Below are 20563 nucleotides of genomic sequence, written 5' to 3'. Positions count from 1 at the left end.
TTAACTTCTCTCTGTATACAAATACTTTAAGAAGAAATTTTGTAAACAAATTTTAGAAATTTTCTACTTTGCAACTTTTTATTTATTTACGTTTATTACGTTTTATTTACGTTTTATTAGCCTGGGGTGCGTTTGCACCTCCGTACACAGAGAGATTACAGATTTCAGAAAAATAATGATTTTTCCTTTTCAAGAGCTCGAGAAAATTAATTTTATAGTTTTTGTTGAAGTTCTTACAAAAAAAAGATTTAAATCGTTTTAAATAACGCTTATATCAATTATTTCATTCGCGTAACAATGCGTTTCTCTCGATGTAACACGTTGAGTAACATTATTTTATCGAGAACTTATTCAATACCATTTAGTTGATAATGCAAGTACGCTTTTATGTAATAACACGCGCCGTTACGATTTTACTACACAGTCTTCATTGAGAATATTGCTGGACGGCCGTTTCGAAGGCAAGAAATCCAGAAAATAGCCGCAGGAACGCGTATGCACATACACGCACACACGCATGTTCTGTCTCCAGTGTTCTACGTTGTCGCCGGTCGGGATATTAGCGAGTTTCCTCGGCGGCTCGTCCCTCGAGGCAAAGAGGCGTAATGCAGTAACGACATTGATGATATAATCTGTTGTATACACATCACGTCGTTCTCTCGTATGTACGTACGTACGCACGCACGCAAGATACGCGCAGAGAGACGCGATCGTATGCGTGTCGATGTAGCGCGTGCCCGGGCATTCGGATGAGCTACCGGTTCAAGCCGCTGTTTATTCCTCTTTCCTCCGAGGGCCTAAGGGAATTCTTTTGCGATGTGAGAGAAACCAGCCTTCGAACATTATGCTCGTAATGATTCTCTTCAATCGCCACAATTCGCGCGACAATTTCACGGTAAATTCGAACTGAAGAGAAAGTCTCGATACTTATGAGCTGGTTTTATTCTTCATATTACCGTTCGCGATCATGTTATATTATGTATAGTTCTTTATTTATATATTATGTAACAAATATATAATACGCAAATGAAGCTTAGGTATCATTCATGTATTATTAAGTCTTATTTGTTCTTTAATATAGCTAGTAGAGAAATTTGTAATGCGAATAAAAACCTTTAGCTGGAAACGTGTTCAGTCTGCTTCGTGACGTCGGTCACTCGCCTATACATCCGTTTCCGTAACACGGAAACCACGACGTCACCTGTTCTGGAAGCGATTCGTCGAGGTGTGACGACACCGTGGGGGTACCTACGATAAGAAATGCAGGCGCACTTCGCTCGAGCGTGGTCTCCAAACGCGCCCCGGAAAAGAGGGTGCAAGAAAGTAGCCAGAGCGATTCGCAGGTGACGGCCCACCAGGACTTAATCGATGTGGAGACTTGGGGGTCTACCAGAGGAAGGAAGTGAGGTCACCGGACCTTGGCCCACCTTGGTCACGAGTAACAGCAGGTGTACCGTCATCGTACGGGGAAGCCTTCGATACTACCGATATCCAGACACGACACAGTACTTTGAAATTATGCTATCGTAATATAAAATACATCACACAAAATGGAACGCTATGTACAAGCGAACATTTTTATATAAAATATATCTATTTAAATTTATTAGAAAAAAATATATCTAAATTATATTTATCCAGATCTCATATTTATTTTCGAATTTACTTTATATATTTTCTAATTAAGACTATTTGGATATAATTACGTACACACTGAAAAAAAAGATTGGCTGGTGCAGCAAATTAGATGGTAAAATATGGCATAGCATTTTTAATTTGCTGCAGCAACTAATCCTTTTTTTCAGTGTATCAATGGAAAGACTTAAAAAAAAAAAAACAAAATTTGCATTTAATTATTCAATCAATTCAATAAATTTGTTATATCATTTATATTGACGTAATTATTTCAAATACATCTTCCTAAAATCATTATTTAAATATGTTGAAATAATTATCATATTCGTGGACATTAACTGCAGATGTCGAGTGTCCTCGGATGATCGCCGCAACTCTTTCCTTCTGTCAGGTGCATATTACGCGGTTATTTCGTGCAAGATGGGCGCCGCAGGGTGGCTTGCACGGTTGGGTTACCAGTTTTTGTGCCAAATATGTGGGCCATGCACCTGCCACGCGCGCGTATAAATGCACCGCACGGTCATCACGGAAGCCGTGCTCGAGTTTCATGGTTCTGGTTTTTAGCGGGACGCGGTCGACTATTCCACAGGAGACGTGCGGAGGGGTCGACGATGCAGCTGCAACCTAACCGCGGGAATCTTTATGACGACGCATTTAACCACTCAATTAAAACAGAGTCCTCGAACGCGCCGGATGAGACCAAAATGAAAGGATCGTTCGCGCGTATGCGACTGAGAAGTCCGATCGTAACTTACACGATTATTTCCGCAAATACACCGTCATACAAAAGCATCACAAAGGTATTGCCTGGACGTTAAGAGCGTGCTTTACGAGTCGACAAAACGAACTCGAATATTAACGACGGATGTATTTTTAAACAAGGCTACACCGATTTAATAACGATCTTGCAAAATCGAAATTTATTTACGCTTTCAAATAGTACATGCTTCTATCGCTAATGGATAAGTCGATTTTATTCATGATTTCTCTGGATACGTTTCCTCGCGGGAAGAAATCAGCTCGCATGCATTTACGATCTGTCAAGGACACGCGCTGCCAGATTGTAACCCGCTTGTTCGACACTAAGAAAGGCGATTGGATTATACCCGCGAACGAAAACATCTCATTACGACACCTCCTTTTTCGACAACGATGCGTCCGCGATCGTCCCGAGCAGTGAAGTACGCGAAGGATTAAAGCATTGTCGTCGACTTTCACGCGTCTTTCTCCGTCATTCATGGCGGGAATGTAATGCTAAATGACGACACGTTGGTTTTTCTTTTCGTTGTTACGTGGTCATCTCTTGTGCCTTCGCGGTCGCTTCTGAGAGGAGCACACCACGACGCCCCGGATCTCACCCGCATTTTGGGCGACGCGCTGATGTAAACGAGCACGGCAATCATTTAAAGACTTGACTTCTCTCGGCGACCCCGATCGCACTTTCTTCTCGGACTGGCGCCAAGCGTAGGCGCCGTACATTTGTTCGACGTGACACGAGAAAGAGAGAAGGAGAGAAAAGGAGACGATCGAACAAGCCATGATAATCCGCAGAGATCGTCGAAGATCGTTCGAAGATGCTCGTGTTACGATGTGAGATACCGTTATACGACCGAAATTCGAAGAAAAAAATAATAGTGAATTGGCATTAATGTCGAGAATTCGATTTTGTCATAGCTAAGCTACAATAACGATTGAGCAAATATAATATATTAATAATATATCGACAAACACAATTCTCGCAATACACGAAAATGTTGAATATAAACATAAAAATGAAAAATAGTTATAGAAGAAAGCAAAATAAAGGAGACAGCATGAATGGAAGAATCAGAATGAAACTACGACCCTTTGGAACCTACCTGCAATTCTTTTAATTTTGGGACCATAAATTACAGTGAGAATGCACTATTGTTCCGTTAGTATAATAACTGCTATAAATACAACTACTACAGAACTACCTGTTTAAGATAAAAATTTATTTATCTTTTTTTATTAAAACAATATATTTTTAATTTTAAGGGGAGGAGAAACTCTTGAAATGATATAAAAATAGATTTATTTTGATGATTTCTAATTAAAAATCAACTGAATAAATTAATAGCTGCAGTAAAAAATACAATAAGAAAATTTTGTTGTAATCATGCCTTGAGACTAACTTCAAAAAATAAAACAAATTCGATTTTTATTTGGTTTATGCAGCGCAATTACAATATTTTACTGCAGCTTTAAGTAAATAAACGAGTAAGTGGATCCAAATAAACTTTTGCACGAAAGTTTATCAGAATTTTATTAGTACGTAAAAAAATATAATTTAATCCGTAATGCTACTTCCTTATCAAATTTGTAAATAAGTATTACAAGATACGATTTTACATAAGAAAAGACACAAACAAAAAAATAAACTTTTAAACTAATAAAAAAATTGTGATCGAATTTTACATAGATACTCAGACGTAATAATAATAAAATCTATGAAATTTTTATATTTTTAGTGACGCTTTAAGTTATAATACATATAATCGTAAGTATTTTGCCGTTTGTTGGATTAATAAATGTTAACAATTGCAATTTTGATAGGCGAAAAATAAAACAGGTGTAAAGTAAAACAGGTGAAAAATAAAACGGTTGAATTTTTCACATTTTTCTCCGCATTCCTTGTAGACATCATGTAAGAGATTATACCTGCGTAATACAAAGTGTCCTGCAAAACCCTAACAACGTTTAAGAATAGATTCCTGAAAATCTATTCTTAAGATGAAAATTCTCTAATACTAAAATATCGAAGCTATAATAGTTTTGTAATTATAAGCATTTAAAGTTAGCGAATTATGTCGCCTAAAATTTGCGAGTTCGAATGTATAATTCGAATTAAGTGCTAAAAGCGAAAGCTAATTCGTAATGTCGCCTTTTGTTAATATTGATAAAGATTACATATACAAAGATAAAATTATGAATATTTCTAATTATTATTGATATTTATTAATATTTATTATATTAAAAAATTATTTTGGCATTAGGATTTTCGTCTCAAACTCTTAGAAATCTCTCATTATAAATATTGTTATGGTCTTTATGGGACATCCTGTATACTGTCAGGTATTTTAAACATCTCTTTTACTTTATTGTTATCGCCTACAAAGAGAGTGACCATGTTTAAATTTTAGTGAGTATATATAATCAAATGGACATAATAATTTCTAAGAAAATTCTAAGAATTCTACAGGTAGCTTACGCAAATTCGTAGCTATACATTCAAGCGCAACAACTAGCTTTTACCAATATTTCTTTTAATAAAATATTTTTGCAGTATTTAACGTCGCATTTTTTCCCAAATAAATAATAATATATAATAATATATAATAAATAATAAAAAATATATAAATTGTAATTAAAAAGTAAATTTGTTTATATTTGCCGAATAATTTGTACCGAATGATTTACCGCATTTTTTCGCATTAAAAGATTTCACTTCTTAAATCCACTCGAATCTAATATACTCTAGAACATTTCAGAAACTCTTTCGAGAAAAAGTTTTTTGAATATGAAGTTCGAAACAAACAGTTTCTTTAGTAGAAATAAGATATGCTTACAGTGATACTAGTCAAGTGCCAGTTTACGTAAAAGTCACACGGGAACGCTACGGCAGGTGTAGGCAGCGGAACTATCGATATTCATAATTGACGTTTGGAACGTTGGCGGAATCGTGATAATGTCGATTCGTTATCGGTGCACTTCCTATCCGCAAATATCACAACGGTCAACAATGTGTAGGCCATCGAGGGTCCGCTGATGATTGGGTAAACATGTTGGCCCGCAACATTCCCATCGTGTCTCGCACAAAACTCACCTGCTACCGGTCGACATAGCGTGTGTAAGTGTATGTTGCCATATGTTACGGTCTACAATCCTGATTTTCCCAAGCTTACACCGCTTACATTCCTTGAACGACCCTCATCGGTGATCGTAAGTTTTTATTTTATATGAATATTAATAATAAACATTGCAAATTTCTGCATATTGTGAAAGATTACAAAAATATAAGATCGTTAAATTTGAGGTATAATTCGATACATATCAATACATGAGGAAAGTTTCTATATTTTTCTCACAAAGCTATGAAAATCATAGTTGCCTTGATAGAAATATAGGTATAAGTAAGCGTAGTATAATTAAGAGTACATAGTAAATCCAAGTGCATTATTACACACATTAAATTATAAAATAGAAAAGAATGAAAGGTTTCTAAGACTTTAAGGTTTGTAAGGTTTATGAAGTATTAACTATGTGCTTTGCAAAATTTTTTATATTAGTATAATGAGTCGGTATAGTTTGCTATTTATTTCAATTTCGTTGTTTTAAACGGTTTAAATCCATTTAAAAATCACAATATATAAGCTTTAAGGGGCGTACATTCGCATCTCAAAGTACAATGCGATTCGCATTATGTTAATATCTTTAATGTATTATTAAGAACAAACGTACCATCACCTGCATATAATCTGCAATTCTAATTCCCGTCGATATCACATCCTGCGATAAACAGTTCAGCCATTGTTCGAACGTAGAACGAAATTGTGAATTTTATTCACTCTTATAAATAACGTTGCAAATGTTAAAAAAATTTCTCTATTCAACATTTCCAATTATTTTTGTATCATTTTAAAAACTCTTTGAAAATATCGAATAGATTTCACTTGCCGGAAATATCTCAGAACCTGCTGAGAAACAGGTCTAAAAGGTTTAGAATCAAGTGAATAGCGTTAATTATTATATTCGTAGAAAGGAAATCTATTGAAGTTATGTGAAAAGGAAAGTTCTAACGGGATTGTCTATTGGAAAAAAATCTGAATGTCAGATATAACCAGTCTAGAAATTTTAAAATATTTCTTTTTCGGCATGCACATCTGTGAATCATCTGTTGACCAAGTATTCTCAATAGACAATTTCAACTGTCATCTTCAGAAAACTTCGTGCTTGTTTAATCTTTTCTCTTTTCTCTCTTGTTTTTTATTCTTTCACAATAGAAATAAGTTTATCTTTTTATGCTTGCAAAATATAAAATTAATTTAAGCGGATATTTTTTAACTCTATTCTTTAGCAAAGATAATCTCACGTTTTCGTAATATATACGAATTTGCCCAGTGAGCATTTTAAACAGATAGCTAATGTTTATCGATAGCTTGTGTTTTTATTTCGTTGCTCCCAGATTACACGAAGACATCTAAATGATAATTTTCATTTTTATAAAAGCAATATGAGCAGATATACATTGTTTATTTAATAGAGATACCTATCTCACGATGAGTAGAGGAAAGGAGGTAATTATAATAAGTGAAGGGTGGTGTGGAATACACGATATCTTGTACAGTTGTGAACAGAACGGTCGAAACATTTTTTTCGATGGATTTTGGAAGTCAACCTTGTTCTTAAAGAGGTTGAACGCAAAAGGTTAATGTGGAATCGTTCTGTCCACGACTGTACAGTTTGCGGTGCATTCTGGAAGCGATCGTCAAAATTTTTTATTTTTCACAGTCCGTTTAGACGTTATAATGGTTTCTAGTTGTTAGTATTTACTAAAAGCTGTTTTAAAAGCTTTCAATTTTGGACACTAAAATTTTTTGAAAAATTTCTGATTAAAAATAAATTAGAAGATTCTGTCAGAATTTTATATCAATCAGAATTCTAATCGAGATAACCATATGTTCAATTATGATGACCGAAATTTTGATTAATATGATCAGAATCTTCTAGCACGTTCGTTTTCGACCTAAACTTTCCTCGCTGCAAGTAACAGATTGTTTTACAAGTGTGTACTCTTTACGTAATTTTGAGAAGTATGTTGGTAGAAGAGAAGTATTATGCAACTTTAATTTGGAAACCTTGAATGTGACTTTCAAATGATATAATTGATCTGGATATGTAGATAAATTCACCGAAATATTATTTAAAGATTCAACCAAACTAATAAGACCTTCTTTTGATTGTGTATTCACATGCAATAATATTATTTATTGTTAATACAATTGAATTAAATTTAGTAATAAAATATGTGTGTGTATCCAAAATGTACATACAGTTATATTATATAATAGTTAGTATATTCCACACACACACACACACACACACACACACACACACACACACACACACACACACACACACACACACACACACGCACACACACATATTCCCCTTCTATTTCATAACCGCAACCTGTTTTTTTTCAGTTTTTGTAACTTACATTCGTTCTGCACGTTTAAAGAACTTCCACCTACCTACAATATATGCTTGATTTATGCTTCGGTCTTAACCCTAAAATCCTAATTGGTCCTAATTGAAATCTGTATTCCATTGGTTGAATTTTAGGATTTTAGGGTTAAGACCGAAGCATAAACTAGGCAATAGAGTAAGGTGGTACAACTCTGAATAAAATACAATTTTTTAGGTCCAAGTTTAATAATATTCTCATTGTGTGGGCGATACTGAAGGATGTACCAAACTGGAGGAAAAAATAAAATTTGAACTTCAAAAATTAGATTCAAATCTTATTTATATTCATTGTACCATGTTCGAAAAAAGGTATTCCATAATCCTCTCTCTCTCATCCTTCCTCTATTACATGAATTACTGCAATACTTACAGAACTTACTACTCGTGATATCAATTACTTCATTTACTAACATTATCCAAAAACAAAAAATCGAATAACAATGCGAAAAATATACAAGCTCACTGAGACATCCTGTATGAATTGCACTTCATGGAGAGGAATTATCCGGTGAGAGATTGGCATCCGATCTTCCTCCGGAAAGTACTCCGCGCGCTGGAATCGGCAGTAATTAACGTCGACTGGAGGCGTGGCTCGCGAGGGGGCAGAGAGACACCCCCCGGGTTCACCAGGACGATTCGTCTTCGTCCTGCGGTACGTGCATTCGCACACTTGCCCGTCATAAATTTATGCAGAACAATTCAACGACAACGGTGCATTACGGGGTCGACGGCGCAGGTTCAAAGACCTTGCCCGAGCCGCGGGTACTTCGATCGTCCTCAGCGCGAATACGCGCTCCTCGTTCCTCCTGCTCCTTCGCGCGCGGCCCCGTTCGTCTTTTGGTTGGCAATTAGCATACGATTGACCCTGCGCAGTGACCCTGCGCGATTCACCACCGAACGATTGAATTAAAATGCGCTAAAGGTGCGAGTCGCCCTGGCAATTTTGACGCAGACGAGAAATCAATTTCTTCCCCGTGGTTATGCTCATAAAGATGCATCTAAATATCAAATTTTCTTCGAATCTTTCCTTTATAATTACATAATTTTAATATTTCTTGCAACAAAAATTATCACAATATAAATGCCACAAGAACATATAAATCTCTTGAAAAATATAATAACTGCAGATTTATACAAAATATAAAAAAACAAACATTCGTACGTGTAATTTTAATTGTAAAGAGTAAAACTCACAGACAAATTATTTTAAACACACGTAGCAGGTAACAGAAAGCTTCACTAACTGCAAAATGTTATATAAATTAAGGGCTTACTGTGCCGCACATATTTTCAGGACGAGAAGCTTAAATCGGCTGAGACCCACGCGGTTATCATAATGACAATAATCGCCGCGATCAGTAACAGCGCGGCGGAAACACGATGCGATTATTCAAATCCTAAGCCAATCGCCGGCGTTGCAAAATTATACACGGACCAGCGTCGCGGCGGCGGCGATAATCGCACGGCGCAATTTGATACACGACCCGCGCGCGCGGACAGAGACGTTAAGATTAAAGATGTAGGATAAGAAATTGTTCTCGCGGATATTATCGAAACGAGGTATAGGCGGACGGCGCGGGGCCGTTAAGTCTCATCCGCGCACTTTAACTCCGTCTTAACTTCGCTGCTGCTGCCTCTTTTTCCTTTCTTTTTTCTTTCATGTCCTTCTCGAACATGGTAACCACCCGGCATGTGCGGCACGATCACCTTCGGCGCGTCCTTGGTGGTACATGCTCCGACCCAAACACCGCGCATAAAACCCCATGGATTTGCCACATCGCATGCTTTCGAAATTCCCTTACCTGCGTCTTCGTTAATAACGGCGGTAACACGACGCACAATAAAATTCCAAACCACGGTCTGCACCTGCATTAATGAATCAGTATTTTACATTTGGTTCATTTACAGTGCTTCAGTTTTTCTTTTTCACGAGGGATAGTGATTCTCTTTAAGCCCAAACTGTTTTTCTTTAGTTTTTTTTTTGTACAATTTACTGCACACGTTACATACATCTGGTGGATCCAATAATGAATTCATGTGTTCGATTTGCTTCGATCCAGCTTTAATCAATATAACTACGATTTCTATTTTGCTATTTGTTTTTTTTTATAGAGAAATTTATTTGTACTATAATATATTGTTCCTCTTGCATTGTAAACAAAGATAAAGGAAAATAAGACTATAGAAAGCTACAGACGATCGTAAAACTCACTTAATTGTTTGTTTCATTCAGACCCAAGTCCACTAGTCAATCACGACGAAGCACATGCTGTACATTTTGACATTGCTTGGACGGCCTATAGATCTGCACCTGCATTAATGAGCCGAAATCATCATGTGTGTCCCATCTTGAAGGAACACTACCTAGACATATGGAAACCCTTGGGTCGTCGACAATACACCTCGCCGACTGCACATGTTTCATTATTCAACAACGTTACCTTGAAATAATTAGCCAAATCGCCATTATAAAACCAAGAGTCTCGTCCCTTGGAACTGACGTAGGCACATGTTAAGCGAACATGTGCCCGGGAGCGGTTTACATTTCCGAACACGTTCCTCGGGGGACGGAATCGCATGCTCGTGTTCGTGGAACTTCGTCCAGCCGATCGCAAAGCACATCGAAAGTATTGACTCAGTGAATGAGGTCACCGTGTGATTTCATTGGCGTACCGTGCAGAAAGATGCATCGCGGTTGCGATAAGCGCCGCGGAACGCGGTACGTGAGCCACGGCCAATAAACACGGTGTAATTCCGCGTATGTCAACTGCTACCAGTACAGTTTAGCACGTGCTTTATTTCACCGCCTGCATGCATCGGAAATACGAGATGTCATATTTGAAATGACGTTCTAAATGCACCTCTCGCGTTGCCGACGTTGCAATGCTTGTTGTTCGCTAACTTAAATTGTTTGATCGCTTTCCTTTAATTCTTAGATACACGTTCGTCTTCTTTTTTTTAAATATTTTAAATATATTAAACTGCGAGTTCTTTACATTGAGAAAAATGTACTAAATTTTAATAAATAATTATTTAAATAGTATTAATATAACATTTATTTATGGAAAATAAATATTTGCTAAATAAAAAAAATGTAATAATTAAATAAAATAAAATTAATTTTAACCTCCACATATGATATTTTGTTCTCACTGAATCCCATGGGAATGTTTGTTGCAGAAACGTTAGTACCTACAAAAAACTTAATTTCTATCGACGACACCTGTGCATTGCGTCTCGTGAACCAACTTCGATATGGCTAACAGCATCATCATCGTGAGCTCATTTTATCGCCGCCTCAAGTACTAAAATGCTCGCGTGATATCGCCTAAGGCCCTACAAGTCCTTACACAAACAGGCCCTCCACCGTTATCGATACCACGCGGCTCTTGCGCGCGCGCTTGCAAATTCTCCATGTTAATATTATTCAAACATCTTAATAGCCCCGTGCTAACGTGGCGGCGCGGAGGCTCCGAACAGCGGGGTAGGCTCGCACGATTGTGTGACGCTCGTAACCATGTACTTTATACATCGTGAATCGTGAATACGTTGTCGGGTATATACGCGGATACACCCGATGAACACCACGGCGAACTGCCGATGCCGGTGTGTTTCCACGAGCGAGCGAGCGTTTAATGCCTTTAAACGACTCTCGACGGCGACGTGTCTGCCAGCACGACGCACGTCTCGTTGCCGCGAAACGTCGTTTCTCGCCTAACTAGGCTTAATGTAGACATTGTTTAAGGGACGCGTCTGTCGGACGGTTCTCAACCTCCAGGAATTATATGTATGTCCGCACATGCGTAAATCATACACGTATCTCCTTAGCTAGATATGCTATATTGATTTACGGACGAATAATCTCTTTTTCTTTTCGTTTCCGATATCACAGCGTGTGATAAAAAATTGCCTTCGGTAAACTTACGCGATATTTCTTGCTGCATGTAATCAACGTGGGACAATTGATGCCCAGAGGAAAGTTAGAGACGTGCGTCGAATTCAAGGAAACGACATGCGACAGGGAGAAAGTGCAGGACGAGTTCTCCCAGGACTGTCTCTCCCACGTACGCGCACGTAACCCACAATTCATCGATTCGTTGGTCGTGAGTTTCGCAAGCGAATTTGTTTTCACTGCAACAAAATCTGCGACAAAAACGGCATTATGCCATAAAAATGCTGATTCTGGGATCTATCCCTAAATTTTATTTATTCAATAAATTAGGCGACACACGGGTGTTCAAGAAATACGCAGCATTATTATATATATAATAATATAGATAATAATTTTCTCGTTAGGTAAAATCTAGGGGATATTTATTATTCTTTCGCGTTTGTCGATTTTGAGAGCAACTGGCTGAGCATCGCTGATTCGCGAGAGACCGAGAGCGCGGGTGGGCCGAATGTGCCATGAGTCCCACGCAGCGCCGCGCTCTCGCACCACACACGCACCGACATTAACACCTGACCCCCGTGCTATCTGCAGAGTGTAGATTCATTATCGAGCATAAATTATAGCGGAAAAACTTCAGCAACCCGATGCGCGCTCTCCGTTTCGCTTTCTACAGTACAGCTGACTCGATGTTTAGTGCTTGATGTTTGTGGCACATCCTGCGATTCCCTCGTTCTTCTTTCAATAAGACTTCTTTAATTTGACCGTAAAATAAAATTTTGATAATAAAATTTTCAAGAATTTTGAAATTATTAAGTAAATTTGATATTAAATATTTATACATTGATCATTTATTCTACATGAAAGAACGATTTTGTTGAAGAGTCTACAAATTTAGTATAGATACAGATTTGAAATAATTTTGTTGGAACCATCAAAATAATTACATAAGAATCTGAAGTATGTTAAACAATGCTATAAAAAGTTTTAATATTCTAGCAATCAGTTTGAGCATCCTACATAATTATATTAATGATCCAACAAAGTTATTTTTAATATTTGTAAGTAAACATTTACTTATAGTAAATAAACATTTAGTCAATGAAAAAATAATAGTTAAATCAAATTAATAGTTGTTGTATCAAATAAATACATGTTAACATTCAAGTAAATGATTACTTACGAATATTCAAAGTAGATAATCTTTTTTCAGTGTAATTTTTAATAAGTTGATTTGATAAATTTAGAAAAGAAAGAGATATAAACCTAAATTTCACTCTGGTATCTCGTGAAAATCAGAAAATTATACATGCCACTAAACCGGACGTGCCACGGATAAAGGTCTTTAACGTCAGCCCGGAACCAACAACTTAATCTTGAAAAGATATCAAGACGGTCAGAGTTCGCTCGATCTTCTGGCGATCGACGTTTATGTCTTTCGCGTCGGTGGCGTTTCCAGAATTCTCTCCAATGGAGCGGATTGAAATTCGGCCGTAAAGGAGAATGATCTGGCTTGTAAAGGCGCGATTGCGTCGATCGTAGCACCGGACGGCGCCCATTGCGGTAATAAAAGCGACGACATAAAAACGCCCACGATGTCTCCTCGCATCGAGGAAGCGTGCGGATTTTCCGTGCAAACTTTCCTACAATCTCCCAAGTCGTATTGAGATACACAATCATAGAAATCCTTAGCACCGTATGGCAAACATAATTCTATCAAATTTTTCGAGAAGAATATCAATATATAAACATACACTGTAAAGAATAAAATGTTAATTTTAATTCGAAAACGTATAGTGGACTTTCTAAAACATGCAAAATGTTAAAATTAACATTTTTACACGTCTCAGAAAGTTCTTGAAAATATACGTGTTTAAGTTAAAATTAATATTTTATTTTCAACAGTATAGGTGCAACACGTGACAGCAACACATGTTTTACGAGACAATACCTCCAACATGTAGAAAAAAAAGAATGGAAAGAAGACCAATATTTCAAATTATAAAAGAACATTGTATAAATAAATTATGAATAGATTGTTGCCTGTGTAAGAATTTTTGTAAGAGTAATTTTATTTCTTTGAAGTGACTCATCATATATCTCTCTTAATATTAAATATAAAATGTTATAATAATTATTTTGTTTTGTAAAATACGCTAAAGTATTTTTATTCTTAACCAATATACATTTAGTTGTTAAAATTAAATTTTATATGTTTCTATTTCTCTTAGGGACTTTCGTCGTAACAATTACATATCTTCTGTCGCACATCATTCCTGTCAGCACCATGTAAAGTATAGAAAACACCCTTCGATCGCTATCTCTGACAGTATCTATTATCACTCATCATAGCTTGCAGTTCATAACCAGTTGTAAAAAATAATTTTTCGTTCTTGGAAGGCGTATCGCCTCGCTTCGAAGTAGCGACGCATCACACGTTGGTTTCGGTGCGGGTCAGTCTTTCGTAAAATCTCGCGAGCAGTAAATCCTCGCGTGTAAATCACCTGTCGGACGTTAAGAAGCCAATGGCTGCTGCGGAGGAGCGTCGGCCGTAGCGGTTAAGACGGATGGCAGTGAAATCTCGTAAATGTGCGACACTGGACGCGTATTTCGAAATGCGTGTGGTAAAATAGCCATCCGTATGGTAAACATTCCATGGCATCTTCAAGAAATGCGTCCGGTGAACGGCGGAAAGATCGGAATTACACGTAAATTCCATTATTCCCGCATATGTATCTGGAGAACACATGGTACCCTCGTTGTCAATGACAAACTATAAAACTTTGTATTTCGAATCCCTATACGTGACTAGGACGCTGTTCACGCTTTTGCTGAATGATAGACCAAGGAATCTGCAAGCCTTCTGGAGCAACATCTGGCATCCAGAAAAACATTGTTAACACATGAAAATGGACAGTTTTGAATTCTAAGAACACCAAAGAAACATTTGATTATTTTACATAGAAAAATGTGATAATGTATTCTTTACAATCTCAAAAAGAATTAAAGGAGAAAATTAATTCATCAGCTTTATTTCTTTTTTATCGTTACGATTTATAATTTTTTACTTAAATTTTATTAAAGCGAGAATCTTTGTGCCCATTTTTCTTGAATAATCCATGGTTTCAATACTTCGAAAAGTTTTATTTCCTACAGTATGAGAAGGTCACGACTTCGTGCGTCTTACTTAAAATTTGCACATTACGGAACGCGCGAAGATGAAAGAGGAAGTTTACGATGGAAAGGAACGGCATATCCGCGATGAGACGAACAGACGCGGGAGGAAGAAAGCGTTCGATACATCGAAGATAGATATCGGCATTATCGTGCGTCTCGAAGTACCTCGCCAGGCCAGTGTCTGGTCGTCCGACACTGGAAGGCAGGATCTGTCAGCGCCGTAACGCATTCGGCTACTCGATAACATCTCGGCTTTTAGCATAAATTTGTGTTTGACGTGGGCGCCAATTAACATAGTAAATAACACGGGAGTTTTATAGGCCCCGCGAGATCCGAGGGAGCTCGGGGCGAGTTTTGATAAAGGCCTTTCGATCATCGCGATTCAACGAGAATACCTTATCCCCAAATCGCTCTCTCAGACGTGTGCGAGACACTATTTGACGAAAATGAGTCCGCAACACGCCGAGAAGTGTATCGGCGCGATTACCGGACGCGATTTAATGGAGCGGATCGATTAACTTTACGATCGCGCACGGAATCAAGACGTTCTGAGGGCGAATGGATCCAGTTGGGAGAAGATCCACGGTCCAGCATCCGCCGGTGAATTAATGCGCCCAGGAAGATCTCAGGAAGAGATAAATCGGCCGACATGCACCGCATCCGCGATAAAAAAGAGGAAGAGATCGGGGCGCGGTAATTCTCTTTTCTTTCTCATTTTTTCTTTTCTTTCTCTCGTTTCTTTAATCCCCCTTCGATTACGGCACCGTTCCGTTTTCGGGAATCTTCGCGCCCAGATTTACACCGGAGATTTATGCCGTTACGTGAGAACACGGGCGTTTCGCGTCGAACGCCGGATGTTGCGGGAGGCTGAGATAAACTGTCCTGCTCCTTCAATGTATGTTTCGGAATAAATTCACGTGAAATATCTTCGTTTTCGTTTCACATTTTCGAATTAGTAGCCTGTTTTATATACTGCTATTCAGAAATTAAACAATGGTTCGAAAAATCAATGGTTAACCGCGTAAATACGAGGCAGGAAGTGGCAGCGCTTTAGAGGGTTGGTAACGATACGACAGGTACAAATATCGCATGGTATTAACACAACCACCGGCCATCGATATTCACATATACTAGGGAGAAAGTAATGACAATGTACGATTACAAAATTGTTTTGACCGACTATGGGAACTACCGTTGTACGTAGGTACTTCAGGAAGGCAGGTGACGCGAGTCGCTATTTCATATCGCACCGCTTTTGTTTATTAGCGGCCGATGACATTCCCATCGGCAGGTGTCGGTGAATGGTTTCTATAGCGATTTGCCATAACTTTTCGGAAACATTATGCTCACCAGTTTCGGTATCGCGATAAACCGCGAAATCACATAACGTTATCTTATATTTATAATAAAATTTTAAAATCAAACTACATTAAGAAGATATAAATGTCTACGTAAAAATAAAGTAATAATTTATAATTATTTATGTTTCCTTATAAAGTGCTTAGAAATTACTTATTTAGCTTCGTCAAATTCTATTAAATTCCTATATTACAAATTTCTACACAGAAAAAATAATTTTGCTGAAATATCTAAAAATTTAAATAGATATAGATCTGAAAATAATTTTGTTAGATCACGAAAATAATTATGTATAAAAAACTCAAGCAATACTGCAAATATCTTTGACGTTCAGGTAACCAATTTAAGTGTCCCATATAAATATTTCAATATTCTACCCAAATTATCTTCAAATCTATCTCTAACTAAATTTTTAGATATTTCAGCAAAACTGTTTTTCATGTATATTAAAAAGTTATGTGAATGATACAGTAAGATCAAGCTGAAATAAAAAATCAAATATAAAATAAATCTAAGTTAGATTTACGCGATTCTTATATAATTAAAAATGAGCGGAGCGACAAAGAAGAATATTTTTGCTGCGGCCGCGATACGATATATACAGAGAAATAAGTTTCGCCACACTCGCGGGGTTCAGGTATTGCGTATATGGAAACAAGTTGGCGCAGCGACTTCCGACTGGTTTAAAACGAAAAACATCACCGTGCACTCAGCGTCGACGTTACGCCCCCGCTCGACCTTCCGCGAGTGCCACAGACGGCATATAAATTTGCGATTAGACGTGTGGCAAAGCGCGCCTGGACTAATTAGCGCCCGTGAAATCAGACGGAGCCGACACACTCGGTCTCGGTTCCCTGCGCGAGCGTCCGCGGTCGCGGCGCGTCACAGTTATTAGTCCTTAACCACCTTAGCCGCCGCCTTCTCCAGGCACGACGCCGTGTCTCCCATGCCCCGGCATGCTAATTCGCTACCGCGAGGTTCTAAGTAGCGTGCGAGAATTGCGCAAATCATCTACCTAAAAAATATTTAAGAGGTTACTCGAAAAATGTTAAAAAGAAACTAATTAGGTAGGAATATTAAATAATAATAAATTATAATAAATTTTTAAAAATGATAGAGAATTAATTAATTAAGCAAATAAATAAAATTTTATATCAATTAAATAAAATGGCATATGATTGCATACAGTTAAGTGCAATTAGAGAAAATTTACATACTCTTTTTGGTAATGTAAGATTCGGAAAGTCAAATGAAATAATAAATTAAACAAATTATGAAATAAAAAAGCGAAGTGCTTTCTCGCATCATTTTTCGCGCACCTTGCTCCATCCCTGGAATTGCGAGAAGTCATCCAGAACTCGGGGGTACCGTAAAGTCTAATCCCCGGAGACGTTGACTGATTTACGCCGGCGACACATTCCCTGCGTTTGCACCGCGCGGAATGAAAAAAGGCCCCCGCTTCTTCGCGCCCCCGCTGCATGGATTCTCGAAGGCGCGAAGAAGCGAGCACGGAATAAAAAAAGGTCGCTCGTCTCCATTCTTGACCGGTGCGGCACGAAAGAGACACTCGGTGGCGATAAACACGAGACGAAGAGAATACGACGTGCGATGTCGCGGGAAGGAAGAAGATAAGTGAAGACAGACTACTAAAAGAGAAAGAGAGAAAAGAAAGAAAATCCAGCGGTAAATCACTTCGCTTTTGCACGCCCGTGGCGGACAGACGGACATACGTATGTACGAACGTACGAATATGTGCGGGAACGTCTAACGGACGAAGAATCTACCGGAGGTCCACCTTGTCGTTAAATGGCCGCAAGAAAGTGGCGGAGGTTGATGGTGGCGCGGCGCTGGTGGACCGAAACCGCAGAACGAGAAGGGGTCTGGTTAATTTTTATTGGACATAAATTTGCCAAAATATTTGAGCGTGACATGGATGGCCCGTAACTCTCGGCGACGTCCCTTTTCCCCCTCTTATTCTTAGGGCCACTCTTCGAGTCCCGATTCCGTCCTCCTTCGAGATAGCGTCGCGTCCTGGTCGCTCCCGCGTGAGCGCAGGTTTTAACCCCCTGTATATTTCTTGACCGGACGGTATATTAAATACCTCTTGATTCCAGGAATACTCTCAGAATTGAGTATCAGCGTCCTCGTGACCACCTTCGACCCAGGGCCTCGACCTACGACCCGTCGATGGGCCATCGAAGACGCTCGCGCTTCACCTTCGACCTCCGCGGACCTCGTTCGAAATTGCCGAAGTCGATGACGAAGTTTCAAGTGATGAAGTTTCAAGTGAACGGCATGCTGAAGATACGTGATTTTGAAAACAAGACATGGAATTTCAGGAATTACCTCACTTCTTCCTCTCAAACTAATTTTTAATCACATAAAATATTTCTAATTAATTAAGAGAAATCCTATTTTCAAAGCGGATTTTAGCAGACTTAAATATATCAGTGTGAATATACATATCCAATTCTGCAAATCGCGTGTCGAAATCTTTTTCAGTCTTGAACCACAATCATGAACAAAACTAAAGTAGACAGGAATATCACGTGACAAACAATTTAATAATATTAATGCTAATAAACATCTTATAAGAATATTTTTATTAATAAATTATTATAATTATTAATAATTTTATGTTAATAAGAATCTTAAAAACTATGAATAATTTATTGCAAAAAATATTACCTCATATATGCAATATTACTACTTTAATTCTGTTCATGATTGCGTTTCAAGACTAAAAAAGATTTCAATGCGCTGCAGTTTGCGGAATTCGATAAATTCACATTGAAATACTTAAATACTAATATAAGATCCGCTATGATCGAAAAGGATTTCTCTTACTTAATTAGATATATTCTCATTAATCCAATTTCGAAGTGTAATAACACACACATACAAAGAATATTAATAAAGTTTTTTTTATATCTCAAAGATATTCTCCCTTTTTTCCTGTTTTTATCTTTTAGTACATATCTTTTGCTTTTGCAAAAAATCCATTAAAAGGACGCGAAACGGATCAATCATAAAAATAAAAGCATTTCATAAAACTGTTTGAAGTTCTTGTTTTTTGCATAACAAAAATAGCGAAAAATATTAAAAAGTAACAACCAGAAAAATCAATTTTATGATTACATTTGATCGTAAATGAGATTCATTTTTCGTTAATATGGCTCCTATTCAATATCGCGCTGAGTAGTAAGATACTAAAATTCCAAGATCGATAATCGTAAAAATACGTACGCTCGCGTCTATCCTAAACGTCGATTCCAAATAGTCGTCCAGCCATTTGCGACCCAACTCTAGACATTTAAAGCCCACAGAAAGAGCTTTGAACGCTTTGCCAGCTCTCGCCGCAAAAATATCCACCACGATAACAAGGAAAGTCAGCCGGACGATCTTCGCTGGCAGAACTGTTACGCACCACCGCGACAACCCCGCCGCGCCGCGCCGGCCTGGTTCCTCGTGGTAGGTGGTAAAATATGAAAATCAATAAGCATAAAAATTAACACGCCCCTAACACCTATAATTTCGTCGGCAGGAACGTTACCCCGCCGTTAATACCAACATTATTACCGTAGCCGTCTCCGTGGCCGCATTATGGGTGGCCAGGCACTGTAATTTGGCAGCAGTATAATCCCCACTTCGAGGAGAGCCTCGGAGAGACGAGAGCAGTGTCTCGTGTACGAGTTCGAGTACGAGTTCAAGTATAACATGCGCGATGCGATGACTCCTCTGCCACGCCACGTGTGTCACGCGCGCGCGCGTGCGTGCATAACGTACACGCTTGTAATAATGCCGGGAGATACTTGGCGCGGATATTTATGCTCTTCGCGATTTTGCGAGCGGGCGGAGATACACGCGCATATATACGTACCGGCGCGGCGCGGTGTAATCGGGGTTGAAACGATATTCTCCTCGTTGCGCGCGAGAAAGATTGCCCTCGAGGATGCAGACGTGCAGGCAGAAATCCGGGTGAAAGTAATTGGCTTAATGCGCGACTTTTATTGTTGGATGATGGAAGGACTGGAATGGATGTAAGTGCCTGATGAAATATTACTGCTTTTGCAGAAAATATCGGCTGGGACATTACGCGAACTGCACATGAATAACGCGGTGGACATTTATGTGGGAAGCGGAATAATTTAAATGCACGTTGAGCAATACATTCTGATCTCAAAAATATTCCACGATAATCTCAATAAATATAGAAACTTACAAGCGATTTTA

The 20563-nt window shown here is 38.2% G+C and overlaps 1 protein-coding gene across 1 annotated transcript in view; it reads right to left on the bottom strand.

Annotated features, from left to right (window-relative positions):
• Window positions 1-9489: 9489 nt before the first annotated feature.
• Window positions 9490-20563, bottom strand: part of LOC108721303 (Escargot/snail protein homolog) — a 35501-nt gene continuing 24427 nt past the window's right edge. Inside the window, exon 3 of the mRNA XM_018445778.1 lies at window positions 9490-9771. Within this exon, the coding sequence (XP_018301280.1) occupies window positions 9490-9771 (282 nt within the window). The remainder of the gene's footprint in view (window positions 9772-20563) is intronic.

Source organism: Mycetomoellerius zeteki, unplaced genomic scaffold (genome assembly GCF_001594055.1).
Source record: "Mycetomoellerius zeteki isolate Tzet28-1 unplaced genomic scaffold, Tzet1.0 scaffold167, whole genome shotgun sequence".
Lineage (NCBI taxonomy): Eukaryota > Metazoa > Arthropoda > Insecta > Hymenoptera > Formicidae > Mycetomoellerius > Mycetomoellerius zeteki.
Note: the sequence above shows the minus strand (reverse complement) of the source record. Positions and strands in the feature narration are given on the sequence as shown.